At 38.5% G+C, this 15,016-nt stretch overlaps 3 protein-coding genes across 3 annotated transcripts; all 3 read left to right on the forward strand.

Annotated features, from left to right (window-relative positions):
* The first annotated feature begins 2,393 nt into the window (after window positions 1–2,393).
* Window positions 2,394–3,215, forward strand: LOC126784482 (protein MIZU-KUSSEI 1). The gene has a single exon (XM_050509947.1). The coding sequence runs from the start codon at window positions 2,436–2,438 to the stop codon at window positions 3,156–3,158; it is 723 nt and encodes a 240-aa protein (XP_050365904.1). The 5' UTR covers window positions 2,394–2,435; the 3' UTR covers window positions 3,159–3,215.
* Window positions 3,216–7,833: 4,618 nt separating this feature from the next.
* Window positions 7,834–8,913, forward strand: LOC126784290 (uncharacterized). Its single transcript, XM_050509762.1, has one exon. It carries the CDS (start codon window positions 7,834–7,836, stop codon window positions 8,911–8,913), a length of 1,080 nt encoding a protein of 359 aa, XP_050365719.1.
* Window positions 8,914–13,141: 4,228 nt separating this feature from the next.
* Window positions 13,142–14,361, forward strand: LOC126783295 (transcription factor MYB73-like). The gene has a single exon (XM_050508739.1). The coding sequence runs from the start codon at window positions 13,294–13,296 to the stop codon at window positions 14,065–14,067; it is 774 nt and encodes a 257-aa protein (XP_050364696.1). The 5' UTR covers window positions 13,142–13,293; the 3' UTR covers window positions 14,068–14,361.
* The last annotated feature ends 655 nt before the right edge of the window (window positions 14,362–15,016 follow it).

Here is a 15,016-nt window from a genome sequence, read left to right on the forward strand (position 1 = left end):
CATATATGATTCAAAACCCAAGTAATTTATGTACAAGAGAAGTTGTATTTCTCATTTAAAATGTTGAAAAATTCTGATCTCAATAACATCTAAATCACCAATCAAACAATCAATATTATTGGGTTTGCACTGTTGATAGTGGTGGAGATCATACATTGTTTCTGCTTTGCATTTAGCTTTATGTTGCTTCAGTGCAGACTATGTTCTCATTTGGCAAATTCATATGGATCTGGAACCCACCTTTGCTGCAGGGAACCTATAGACTATAGTCAGTATAGTGCATCGATCCTAAATATGCTAAAAAGGGTTTTTACTTTCTCTTTTTTTTTTCCTCTTCCCAGGCTTGCTAACTCCATGAATTATATCCAGAAGTGAAAGTGTGAAACTAATGGCTCCACCTCAACCCATTTCATTCATATTTTTCTCAGAACATTATCAAATGTCTGTTGAAATATCTCAATAAATATTGTAACCAAAAAAGAAATATCTCAATAAATAAACCACAGAATAATTATTGTTGACGCCACAGGTCTTGAATTTCATTATTAAGCTCATCGATCTCATACAGAAGCAGGAGCTGTCAGTTGTGTAATTAGTAGTTGCCTTCATGCATTTATGTGTGAAACCTCAGTATCACTTGTTTCTTTAGAAGGAAGAATTAGACGTAACATGATCGGGTAGAATCTTAGTTGTTAACAGAAGTTAGAAAGAAAAAGAGTGGAAGCCTTGTTCCTATCTCTTCAATGCTTCGTTTCTAATTATAAAAATCCAACCCACATACTTGAAAAGAACTCCAACTTGAGTTCGTGATTGTGGGCACCATAGAAAGGTGCCTATATCATGCAACAGATGCTGTATAATATTGTCAAATGATATTGGTTCGATTTATGGCGATGCCGACATCACTGCTTCATTATATATATTGATCATGGCAAAGGAGCCAAAGCATGGACAGCGATCCTATCTCCTTCTGTTTTAGTTTGGAATGTGTTATTAACACTCAGCAAAACCCTAATTAAATTATTAACCTCGATTAGTTGCTACTAAAACTGAAGGATTAGTTTCCCATATATATCTTAGCTTACTCGTAACTGCCAGATAAAATTGCATGCAGAATGAGCAGTGTGGATTCAAAGCAGGCAAGCAGCAGTAGGTCATATTTAAAGCCTGATCGAGTTGGAGACGATTGAACATGTACAGAGGAAAGTATATTACGAGGGTGCGTTAAGACGACAATGTGTTCGATGAAATTGTCGATCAAGTGCAACAAACAAGTAAGCCATTAACATGTAGACTAAGCACATGCAACTATGCTTGCATTGTAGACTGTATCCTCTCTCAGCCTTAGAAGAAAATAAATTTTGGATCCGCAACTGCACAAACCAGACCAGTGAAGCTATGGCCAAGTATATTTTCGATCAATGATTACCCCTTGGCCGCCTAACATGGGTTTTCTGATAAGAGAACGACCATGGTCTGACATATAGAAGAGGGAGGAACTCAAAAGGAGCCAGGGAAAGTGATGGTCACTAACAATAGCATAAAGCAGGGTTGAGTTGCCATGGATTGGATTAACAGAAACAGAAGATTTAGAGAGATGAGCTGCATCTAAGAAATTATTGAGCATTTAGGATGGGATGGGGTTTTGGGAAAGCAATAAAGCAAGTGATATTGATGTTCAATGTGATGATCAGAGATGCACATGCTAAACAAACATTGCCGCAGTTCTCTTTTTAGCTCAGTTGATGCTTTTTGAGTTTGTTTTTCTTCCTTCTCTTCCCCACAATCCGTGTGGTCCGATCTCTCCTTATCTTATCACATTCAACTGATCTCTTGGTATTTCCTTCACTAAACTCTGTCACATCAATTTTTTTAGTCCCATTAAGTTTCCTTTCACTCTTAACCAACTTGAAATGTCTCTATTGAGTCCATTCAGTATTCCCACCTTCATAGATTCCAAGGACACAACACACCCCCACCCTAACCGAACAACCAAACTAATCTCCATGCCAGCTCCTCTTTCACTCCGAACAAGGCCCCAGACCCCCTCTCTAGCTTAACTTGTGCCAAGTGACGAGTATTGGTGATGGCGAAGTTAGGAATTTGTCGGTATAATGTTGTTATAAGGAAACTCTATGAGACATTTCATCGAACACTTGATATTTAATTTAAATAAGCTTCACATATTACGCGCTTAAAGTAATCGGTAAAATGTCTCTCAACCAGAATAATGGTCATATTCACGATGACTTTGAGAGTCATTCTATTATTGGTTTTCAATGGGGTCATTAGCATCAGCATGATGACGTGCCACGCAAGTTTCCAACCTTCCCTTGTCTATATATATTTCCAATTAGCGTACACAACAGACACTCAAATCTAACATACCCTCTTCTAGTATCCTTTGAAATTGATATCATATCCAGAATTCAACAATGCCATCTGTGCGATCTAGCCCCTTCTATAACATGGAGAACTCAGCCCTCTTTTCTTTGATCCGGCATACTACTACCAATAGCAATTCCACATCCGAGAAGCGATCATCAAAGTCTTCATCATCATCATCCGGAGGTCTACTTAAGATATTCAAACTCTTCCCCATGTTGACATCAGGTTGCAAAATGGTTGCTCTCTTAGGCAGACCCCGAAAGCCTCTACTCAAAGATCATGCCACAACAGGTACAATTTTCGGCTACCGCAAAGGCAGAGTGAGCCTGGCAATACAAGAAGACCCTCATTGCATGCCAATCTTTGTAATAGAGCTGCCAATGCACAGCAATGTTTTCCACAAGGAAATGACATCCGATATAGTCCGTATCGCACTGGAGAGCGAGACCAAGACGCACAAGAAGAAGTTGATGGAGGAGTTTGTTTGGGCTGTGTATTGTAATGGGAGAAAAGTTGGGTATTCAATTAGGAGGAAGCAAATGTCAGAGGATGAGCTTCATGTTATGCAAACTTTGAGAGGGGTTTCAATGGGTGCTGGAGTAATTCCAAGTCCATCGGACAAGGAATATGCAGCGGATGGGGAGTTGACATATATAAGAGCAAGGTTTGATAGGGTTGTTGGATCAAAGGATTCTGAGTCTTTGTACATGATCAATCCAGATGGTGCAGCTGGCCCAGAATTGAGTATATTCTTTGTAAGAGCTCAATAATTTATATGTTAATTATGTACCACTTCTATATATTGATTTAGATTTTGCTAATGTAAATTAAGGTTTAGATGAGTGATTTGAGATCTCCTAAAGTTCAATGATTGGGATATAGATTTGAATCATTTGATTGAGTTACTAAAGTATAACTGTTCAATTCAAAACTATCTTGTCAAAACATTGAAAATTTTATACAGTATGTTGGTGGTCAATAATATAATTAGAAAACTAATATTTCTAAAAATAAAAGATGTAAAACTTACTTCCGGTTTGGCATATGACTGCCACAACCAAATCTAGGCTCGTTTAAGTTCATAAGCATTGTTAAAACTAACATGTCTGAAAAATCATGTGATCACAATTAAAAAATGATAATTCTAATTGTTACACTACAAAAAAATGAGCCACACTTGAGCCACAATTGATATGTGCTCATTGCTCATGTTTTTTGTAGTTAGAGCTGGAAAAACAAACATGTCACTATAAAACTCTACTAAGATAGCGATGAGCTGTCAGGAACATAAAGGAGGTACTGCGCATTTGGTCAATCTAGTATGATCGTATGGATTATTGTATTGATACTGCTATGGCCAACATATGCTCTCCTCAAAACCTCTATTTTCAAACCGATCTAATTTCCGTCTTTCCCAAAGTTTTCCCAATTTAGATGTCTTGGGAATTAAACAAGCTCCTAACACAGTTGAAGATGTTATGGAACATGTGTAATTTCATGAGGTTTTGGCTCAATGTCCCTCTCGTTGCAATTGTTGCTTCACTAGCCAAGGGAGTTACTTCGACACTTCGCAAGACTAAGATTAACAGACATAAAAAAAAGGAAAAGAAAAAACTATTATGTTGGGTTGAGCTGCTGAGCATGTTCAATTTGTTCATCAAAATCCTAGCCCAACCTACGTGACCAAAAATAGGTTAACTACAACAAGTTGAGCTAGGGGTGGGCACGGGACGGGATGAGACAGGACGGGGCTCATCCCACGTTCCATCCCATTTTTTTGAATCGGGACGGGACGACAGTTTTTAAGAATGCATCTCACTCGGGATTAATCCCGGTTGGGACGGGACTGAATCGGGACGGGACAGGATGAGACAAATCCCACATTCCTATGAAGTTAAATAAAAACCTATATATTTATTTTTTCATTAACAAAGTAACATTCAATAATGAAATTTTAACAAGAAAATGCATATTATGTTCAAAATATTATAATTTACCATTATTATTTGAGTTGATATAATTTTAGAGTTATTAAGAACATAAATTAGTTTCATTTTGATACAAATATATCAGAATTTTTAAGTTTTCATTAAAGGTGGAACGGGACGGGACGAAGCGAGATAGAAATTATTCGTCTCACGTCCCGTCCCACTATTATGAAACGGGACGGAACAAACGTTTTTAGACCTCCGTCCCGTCCCTATGAATTTCTAGACGGGATCGAGATTTCTGTTTTTTATGCCCACCCCTAAGTTGAGCTTTCACTCTTTCAAAGTTTCAGTACATTTCAAGCGTCAATTTCGTGTTTCACACTTGCAGCCAAAAATGAAGAAAGAAATTGGGAGAATGTGTTAAACAGCGACAAGCGTGGCCCGTGGACCAACTGTACCGATATTGTCCCAACTTAACCACCTCACAGGTGTTGGGTTTTTAATCACAAAAGGCCTCTGTACAATTGGTTATTATCCACCCACTTATAAGCTTGATTTTCTTTGTCACTTCTTAGATGTGGGATCTCTCCTCTCCAACACGCCCCCTCACGTGCAACCTAATTTTTAGGTCTGCACGTGACAGATTAACATCCCACATACTGGGATGAAAGAAACTAAGGTCCAGTAACCAACGACACTTAGTGGTCATCCAATCGGAAATCCTTCGATGGCATGACAAAGTGGCACCCAACTCGGGCCCACGAAAGATTGGAGGCGCGACTGGAGAGGGACCCGCTCTGATACCATGTTAAACAGCGACAAGCGTGGCCCGTGGACCAACTGTACCGATATTGTCACAACTTAACCACCTCACAGGTGTTGGGTTTTTAATCACAAAAGGCCTCGGTACAATTGGTTATTATCCACCCACTTATAAGTTTGATTTTCTTTGTTACTTCTTAAATGTGGGATCTCACCTCTCTAACAGAATGCAGTGGCTTTGTCACAAAGAACTTGGGCTAATCCTCACCAAGCTCACCAATCCAGCTGACAGATTAGCGTTTTTTCCAAAGTTTGCAAGGAATGGTTTCAAGTCGATTGTCTACACCGAACATCACTTCATCTACTCCGACACCAATTTCTCCGTAAGGTTCTCCCTAGATTCCCCAATTTACTCACATTCCATACCTCCGAGCCTATCACCGACGCTGACCTCGAATTCTTAGCCCAAACATGTACCCAATTCATGACCATTGACCTTACTACGTCAGGTCACAAATCATCCACCTCTCCGTGGGTTCGGCCTCCGTAGAGATAGCCAAGAGATGTCCAAAGTTATCCAATGTTGTGCTAAACAGAAGGAGGTCTATTACTGACCCTGTTATTGTTGCGCCTGTAAAGTTCGCACTGAATTTGGTGCTTTGGGAGGGTATTATAGCCAGAGGTGGATCAAAGCCTAGGGTCGGTTATATATATACAGTATTAGACATAAGCAACTCCCGATCTATTCCTCTAGACCTCTCAGTCTCTATGTTAAAGCATACTTGTTGAGGAGGCTCAACCAAATTCATAGTCCTACGGTCCTATGACTCCTATCATGGTTTGTTAGACTAATTCACCAAATTCTACTTCTTTGACTCCTCTATCTTTTTCTTTCTCCAGTAATTTACAGATTGCAAGTATAAACTATTATTATTTTCAATTTGAGTAGAACAATTAATTGAGTTATCTTATTTGATGTGATTCTCTTCTAGTTTGTTTCGAATTTTGTTAGATTTGTACCTAGAGTCCCTAGACATATGCATGCATGGAGTGAGAGGAATCAAACAATGACATATTAGCATTTGGATTCCTAACATTCAAATACTAAATTGGTGATTTATGACTGAAAATTTATCTAACGGTAAGGTTAGATTTAGTTAGTTTATATTTTTATATTGCATTTGAGAAGTCAGACTAACTATGTCGTCTCCCCGCCTTCACTTGGTGTATCTTTTGTTCCAATTAATATACATTTTTCACACCGTCGAGATTTATCATTGTAATTTTTTATTTTAATAGAGAACTCAAGCTCACCTAGACTCTAACTTATGATTCGCTACTGGTTATAGCATCTCGGATAGAGCCCTCGAAGCAATTGGGTGATGTGGTTCACTTAGCTATTTGGATTTGGAGTCGTGTGGTTTTACGGCTCATGGGTTGTGTGGTCTTGCAAATGGGGCTTGCTCAAAAACGCTGAAGACATTGATACTTGCTCGGTGTAAGGGAATTACTGATGTTGGGGTGTCGAGTTTGCAAAAAATGCAATGCTTAGAGCTCCAGAACTTGTCTAGCTAAAAGCTCAAGGCATAGAATCATTGACTTTGGGGGTGTGGCAATCTCGCTGATTATTCAATTGATTATAAGATGTTTACAATTAATTTGATAATTTGTGTTGATTACAATTATATATATTTAATAACACATTTGATGAATGAAATTTAAAAACAAGAAAAACAAAAAGAAAGACCAAAAGAGAAAATAAAAAAGGAATAAGAAAAAAAGAAAAAAAAATATGATTTGAATTTGGGGTATTTTAGACATTTTAACGGCTTAACGGAATTTTTTAACGGTCAACTAACGGAATGGACAAAACTGTTAAAAAATAAAAGTTAAAGGATATACAGATTAAATTTAAAAATAGAAGGACAAAACGGTTTTTACACCTAAAGTATAGGGTGTCACAAGTATTTAACCCTTTAAATAATTTTATGCAATCTTCATTGAGAGAAAATTATCTATCAGTCACGAGTTTCGGATCACCAATTTTGATACTGCTACACCTGATAGAATCTTCAATGTTCTAAAACTCGAAATTAGAGGTTATAAGTAGATCTTCGATCACCAAAATTTTGATAAACAACTAAAATGTTATAACAAACATGTTGTGAGGGTCCTCCACTAAGGGATTTTTTTAAGATAGCTCATTAATTAACTTTTTTAATTATATTTCCACCTTTCAACTTTTAGGGTTTAATGTGTATATCACCTTTATAAAATTTCAGCCAAAATGATGATTATTAAGGTATCAAATGTGGTAAAAACAATGAACGCGTCAAATCTGTCTTATAAGTTTACATACCCGTTTTAAATGTCTTAAAACCTCTAATTTTGTTGAAATTTTATAGATGTGATCTACAAAATGTAATTGAAAATGTTATTCAAGTGACTTACATCATTTTTAAAACTAAAAAAAAAAGATTCCTTACTAGAATGGCCCTCAACACGGTATTAGTCGATCTCGATATGTCACTAGAGCAAATGTTCGATCCGTCAATGTTAATCAACTTTTATTTTTCTTTAGGGTTACCAGAAAGTGAAAAAACATGTGTAGCACAGGTGTCCCAACTATTGGACAGAAAGTAGGTGTCGTTATAAACTGCATCCCACACCGAAAGTTGAAAAATTGGTCAAGTACGTCGTCAGTTGGGTGTCTGAGCAAACAGAGCACGCAACCAAATCCGAGAGAAAAAGAATGGCGAAAAAATTAGGGAAAGCTTCTTTCCTTTGCGACGAAGAACTTGCCCTAATTCTCACCAAGGTTCTCGACCCATCTGATAGAAAATCCTTCTCCCAAGTCTGCAAGCAGTGGCTTCGAGTCGATGGTCTCAACCGATCATCGATTCGTTTTCTCCGACCTGATTTTCTCCGTCTGACACTTTCTAGGTTTCCAAACTTAGTCGTGTTCGAAACACCCAACTCAATCTCCGACACCGATCTCGAGTTCATCTCCCAGACATGTCCCAAAATCGAAGTCCTCAACCTTAATCTTGTAACGACGTCGTTGGATCTCGGTCTCAAATGTTTAGGTCTACCGGCTTTGGCAAATGGGTGTCCGAAATTGTCCAAGGTTATACTTACTGGAAGAAGCTCTATTACAGATCAGATATCTGTTTCACTTGTGAACTTGGTGAAAAATTTGACGTATTTGGACTTGGGGTGTTGCTTAGAGGTCTCTGACAAGTCGCTTGAAGCAATTGGGTTTGGTAGTTCGATTAGTTATTTGAGTTTGGAATGGTGTTGTCAGATTACTGATAAAGGTCTGGGGTTTCTGGTAAATGGGTCTTGTTCTAAAACCCTAAAGACATTGATACTTGCTTGGTGTGAAAGGATTACAGATGCTGGGGTAGTCCATTTGAAGGAAATGCAGTGCTTGGAACACTTGAATTTGGCTAACTGTGGCCGAAAGATCACGGACACGGGAGGTGTGGCAATCTCGGCCATTTCGACCCTCAAGAAATTGAGTTTGGTTGCCCTGGTGAAAGTGACGGACCGCACCATTGTTGCTCTTGCTGAGAATTGTTTCAACTTGGAGGTCATTGATTTAAGTGATTGTAGACTGACGGGAGCTGGTATTCGGGCATTTGCAAGTCACAAGTTGTTACAATCTATTGTGTTGCGGTTTTGTAATATTAGTGGGGATAATTTGGATAATTTGGTGTTTCGCTGCGGATCGTTGAAATCTATTGTGCTGGATTCTGAGACCCTAAATCAGATGAGGCCGAGGCTGCGGAAAAGAACTAGAAAAGTTGTGACAATGGGGTTGATGGCTTGAACTTGTGCAAGTATGGTGAGAGTTTGGCGGTGCTCTGCTGCTGCTTCTTTAGCAACTAGTTGTAGTTTCACCGTGCCCCTTATCTATGTTAAATCTTGTAACAATCATATTACAGGTTTTTTTTTTATGTAGAATTTGCAATCTATATACTTCCCAATTGCTGGCTTCATTAAGTACTCTAGTTCCACTTTAGCCTTAGAACAATATATCTGTTGGTCTATGAGTCTTAAAGAAGCCTTGAATTTTAAATTAAATAACCTTTGTTTGGACTTGTTTTTCCAAACATAGGCAGACGCTCTTGAATTTTTATGGAATCTACATTCTAGAACATAAGACACAACTCCATAGTTGGTTCACTTTTGCAGGGATCAAATTACTAAAATTAGGTAAATGCCTTGATCTTTTAAATTTAAGAACGTTTTTTACTTTTAACAGAATTTAACCAGTTAGGGACTGGCCTTACGATTTTTAGGGCTCTAACGCATCACCTTTTCAACTAAATTATACAATGTCAAGTAAAAGTTTCACTCAAAATACTTATCATTCGGGGTATGATCAGCAGTCAGTACCGTCTCGATTGTCTTCAGAAATTATATCATGATGATCATGCAAGTAAATGGATGAACATGAAAATGTATCAAGATTCAAGAGAGTTGGGACTTGTCACAGGATTGAGTTAGTGCGATATGCTATGAAGTCCAAGGGGCCTTGGCCATTACCTTGGGGGGTCCAAGTCAGTTTAGGCCCGCATATCCTGGCTCTAACTGGTTGAGCAGAAATCAAATTACAATTTTAGCATTTTACAACTTAGCTTTCAACCTTCCTTCAAAACACGACCGGGGTTTTACATATCAGATTGATTTCTTACCTCACATAAGTCTCAAGCAACAAAAAGCCATACCATGGGCAAAGTGGCAAGCAGCTACACATTTGGATACGAAGGGAACATTTGAATCTCTAATGAACTCATCCACTGATTCAACTCACCAAGAACAGCCATGGGCAGCTGAAATAGGCTTCAGAATTGCAGAAACCTACATAAGCTTACAATACTCAGTCCGAGATTCATCTTTAGTCTTACACAGCTAGCTTAGTTTTGTCTGAACATAGAAAACCTTAAATAAAAACATGCATGGTCAAATTATCACCAAAACCTGACCTTCCAATAGAGGCAAATCTTCATTGGATGGAATTGAGGAGGTGGGTACTGGACTACTGGTAAAAAAAAAACATTAGATAATTGTATAGTCTAAAGGACTGAGGGGTCTTGTTATTTTAATTCAAGTCCAACTGTTAACAGCTTGCAAATTTCAACAGTTATGCGTATACTTGTACAAATTAAGCAACTTGTAATTTTGTAGATTAAATAGCTACCTAGCTAGGTGGATTTGAAGCTTGGAACCTTGGAGGTGAGGAGGACCGGGTTTGAAATTACTTGACAAGCAAGCACCGTTATAAAAATATCTAGTCGTAGTCGCAGGTGGCAGGACATTATTTTCTATATTGGGTGGAACTTAGGAAGAAAATTTCATAGGAGAACCGATAGTGGTTGAAAGAGAAATGAAGTCAAGAAAAATGGTTGACAATATAGCAAGTTGAAATGTTGAATAGTTGAAGCTAGATGAGAGAGTATGCAAAGAATCCAGCTTAGCATAATAGAGACATTGTTGAAAATTATTTATAGCTTGAATGGAATTTAGGTGATAATGATACTTCAAACATAAAAATTGACATCATGTATGCTAAATCTTAAGAACCAATTGGCTGTGTGAAAATTAGTTTAGTAACTGAGATCGATTTCGAAATCGGACACCAACAGAGCAACTCGCAGCAATATGTCTGTATTTTTTTCGTACTTCTATCACACGTTTGTTTATCGATAATGTGAAATAGAACGTAGTAAACAGATTGAAGTTGTGCTAAAAGAGTTTGAAGTTGATAAGCAATCAACAAACCCCAAATCAAATGGAAGGAGGAGGAGAAGAAGAACACGAGTTCATTCATCTACTACTATAACCAAAAGTGGTTGACAAGAAGGGCAATAGGGATCTCATCAGAAGTCTAAAATTGAAGACGAGTGTTCTAACGCGTTATTGGGCTGTGTCTAATAGTTGTAAATAGTAGAGAGAGAGGGACCAACCCAACCGGCAATTGGGTGGGAAGGGAACACCCTGGGTCCCGCTGATTGCAAGTTTGCAACAACACCCCAACTTTGGCCCAAAAATCTTTTGCAAAGATATCTTTCCAAAACCAGAAACTGTGTCACCTTTATTTATTTTTATTTTTAATAGACGGTAAATTTCTGTTTTGGGTAAAACTTGAGAGTCAGTCTGAGCTTGGTACTAGTGGGAGACTGGGAGAGCGGTAAAAATGGAAATCTTGACAGTCGGTGAGGTTGGGATTTGGTGCCAGCTGTAGAATCAACTGCCCAACTGCTCCTGTCCAAAATTACGCTACAGGTTTTGAGAGCGAGTAGCACACTGCCTACTAGTGCTGAAACAAGTACACAAAATCACACAATCCATTCATCCACACAAGCTCTAAGTAAAGACAATTACAATATATGATCTACTTCTAGTACTTTGTGTTTGACATGTGGTTTAGGGGTTTCTCTAGTCAATCAAACCTTCATATGAAGCTTCATCAATATAGGTTATACACTTATACTTATACTCGTGCTAGATTTAAACCATAATAATTATTGCAAATGAATCCTAAACCGGTGAAGAAAAAATCTAGCCAAGTGAGAGTAACACTATACGAGGAGTAGGGAGGAAAGTAGAAAGTCAAAGGGATTCAACTAGAAACACGTGAGATTCTTACAGGCTGGGAATGGGGTCTTCCGACGTGGTAGACCTTGAAGTCATCCAATCACTCTTTATTTTATTAAAGTTTTCTCACCAGGCCGCTGCTTTTATCTGATATGATCTCATCACATCATCCAAAGCCGTTGATCTTACAGCTGTAGGAGAGAGAGAGAGTGGCAACAAAATTAGTCAAAAACACAAGGGTCGCAAGGGCCCCACGTTCCGTTTTAAAACGTTTCTATTGTGTTAAACAGCTCCGACTTTCCTGTCATGTGTTAAACGGTCACGCGCTCTCCTTCTTATTTCACTTGTCCCCTTGTACGAGAATGATTTTATCACTTCTTTTTTTCTGCGGCATTGGGATTTCTTGCTACAAACAAGTGCTTTCTCCTTTCTACCCCTTCATGGCTTCATACTCCTGTAATTATATTTCATATATGCTACATTATTTATATTGATAGCACAAAAACTCGGTAGAGCCCGAATTTAATCTCTTCGCGCATAAGTGGTGCAACCATGCATTACAATTTTATAACACAGCGAAATCCAAATTGGATCTAATGTTGCAGTGCAAATCAAATAATTCTCAAATGTTTGAGTTACATAAATCGGCTTGTATGCTCCTGAATTTGTGAGCTGTGAACGTCATAATGAGAACAACTTAGTCAATGCATATATACAAGACTATGAAAGCTAGTACTTTTTTATATTCAATTATAACATTATTCCAAATTTGTGTCGATAATGAATTCAATGGTATTTATGATACATCATACATATAAATGCATGCATTGGACGAAATGAGACATGATAGATAATGACATCCATAGACTTCCATTGGAAGTAATTATACACATGATTAATGTGACTTGGTTCTACAACATCAATGTAGCATCACTAGTGATATATAAATTATATACAAAAATTAACGTGCTTAACACAAATTTAAAAATTTATTCTCTAAATGCTTAATTATATTTTTGAAACATCTTGATTTATGTATGTTATTTTTTAATAGAGATCGTGTTAATGTTCTCTGTATTATTCTATTTTATCAGATGTCACGATCAAACACATTTGTAACATCTTCAACAACAACGACTTATTATTTCGTGTATCCAACTCATTTGTTTTCCTATTAAAGAAAATCATAACAAAAGGGAGTTTGGAATTACTTTGGATAATCACAATTCTATAATATCATGGAAAGGACATAGTAGTAAAATCGCGAAACCAGCAACCGGAGACAAAGCACACTAGACTGAGACAAATCTCCTCGCAGAAAAATGAAAGAAAATGAGTAACGGGGTGCGCATCTACGCACTGGGTTCCAGTTAGTACCCCACCCACTTCACAAAACCCAGTTTCCTGGAAACACCTAACCTAACCCTCCTCCTTCCTCCCATATAAGTGATATAACCCTCGAACCCATTAATTGGACACCCAAGCACACAACTCCTCATTCCTCCTAGTTCATAAATAACCACCTTAAACCCTTCCCTCTTATTCATATTGATATTCTATCTAACTCTGAACCCTCTTCATCTTCCAAAACTCACACTCCCTACCTAAAATGGATGCAAATATCGCCCTGAATATGTGCTCTTCCTCTACTTCTACCTCCGGCTCTTCTTCTTCCGAGTCCTCTCAGCCTAGAAACTCAAACAAGACTGAGAGGATCAAAGGGCCGTGGAGCGCCGAGGAGGACCGGGTTCTCACCCGTCTCGTCGAACGCTACGGCCCCAGGAATTGGTCGCTGATAAGCCGTTACATTAAGGGCCGGTCCGGGAAGTCGTGTAGGCTTAGGTGGTGCAACCAGCTCAGCCCCAATGTCCAGCACCGTCCGTTTTCTCAAGCCGAAGATGAGACTATTCTCGCCGCGCACTCCCGCTACGGCAACCGATGGGCCACCATTGCACGGCTGCTTCCTGGCCGGACCGACAATGCGGTCAAGAACCACTGGAACTCTACCCTGAAGAGAAGGGCGAGGGAACCGCAGGAACACCAAGAAATGGATCATCACGGTGAAGGTAATATTGGCAATGCAGCTATTGAGGTGATGACGATCGGTAATGGTAACAGTACTGCTACTACTAGTGGTGCTTCAGCTGCCTCAGTGCATAATGGTTCCATGGATCTAGACGACCCGTTGACGGAGTTGACTCTGGCCACGCCGGGGATCGGTGGCTCTGTGGTGTCGTCGTCGGAACAACAGCACAACCATCATCGGAGCAGCAGCGAGAGTTTTCCTCCGGCGGGGTTTTGGGATGTGATGAGGGGTGTGATTGCAAGGGAAGTTAGGGATTACGTGAGCTCGTCATATTCAGAAACTTCTGGGCTTCGTTGATCATCATCATCTTCTTCTTTGTCTCTCTTTCCGGGTTGAATTGTTCTTATTTGTTAATATTTGGTGGGTTTAATTCAAAGGGTTCAAATCAAATGAACCCTACTAGATTCTTCAATTATGAAACTGGTATGGATTTACAGGCTGTAAGCTAGCAACGGACGAATATTATGGAATTCGATGAGATTCGAAAAGACAAAAAGAGGATGTTAAGTGTTTAATTAATCACTCCTGATTTCAAAACTTTGCAATATAGATATATATATATATATATATATATATAAAGAGGTTTCACAATGCTGTGTTCTCATTCTGCAAATTGCAATGCATGGTTTTGCTTTTTCTTTAGTTCTCTCAACTGTGACTAGATGAAAACAAGTGACTAACCAATTGGTTTGAAAATTTTGAATGGGTATGAACAACTACACGTCGCCATTGCTTCTATAATTAACATGTTATTTGGTAGTTTCTGAAACTTGGGATTATGGAGCCCAGTCATGCCCTGACCCAGATGTGATTCATTTGAATATGTACATCCACAGAATCACGGTACTATGGTTTGGATAAGAACGGATATATAGTGTGGCATTGAATCTCATTATAAAACCCAGGGTCTAGGAAGAGGTATGATATTTGTGTATACGATGACTTGCTTTGTAATTTGTCTGTCACACAGTGGTCCAGTCCCTTTTAACCTGAGACTAAGTAATTAGCTATAAAGTTAAGGGTTACAATTATGTTAGACGATAATTCTTAGATTAGTTACATCCTTGAGTTTTTATCAATGTACTCCTTTATTAGTGAGTTAAATCAAGATGTCCATACTTAGAAATTTTGAAAGTGTTAATATAGACCACAATAAAAGAAGCAAATGATGGAGGACATGCATGAGTTTTCGATGGTATTGTACTAGATCCGTGGAGTATCGACGAAGACATTAATCTTTCCTAGT

Source organism: Argentina anserina, chromosome 2 (assembly GCF_933775445.1).
Source record: "Argentina anserina chromosome 2, drPotAnse1.1, whole genome shotgun sequence".
In the NCBI taxonomy this organism is placed as follows: domain Eukaryota; kingdom Viridiplantae; phylum Streptophyta; class Magnoliopsida; order Rosales; family Rosaceae; genus Argentina; species Argentina anserina.

Bases quoted from the DNA above. Each gene is read 5' to 3' on its own strand.
- LOC126784482 (XM_050509947.1), top strand. From the start codon at position 2,436: ATGCCATCTGTGCGATCTAGCCCCTTCTATAACATGGAGAACTCAGCC.
- LOC126784290 (XM_050509762.1), top strand. From the start codon at position 7,834: ATGGCGAAAAAATTAGGGAAAGCTTCTTTCCTTTGCGACGAAGAACTT.
- LOC126783295 (XM_050508739.1), top strand. From the start codon at position 13,294: ATGGATGCAAATATCGCCCTGAATATGTGCTCTTCCTCTACTTCTACC.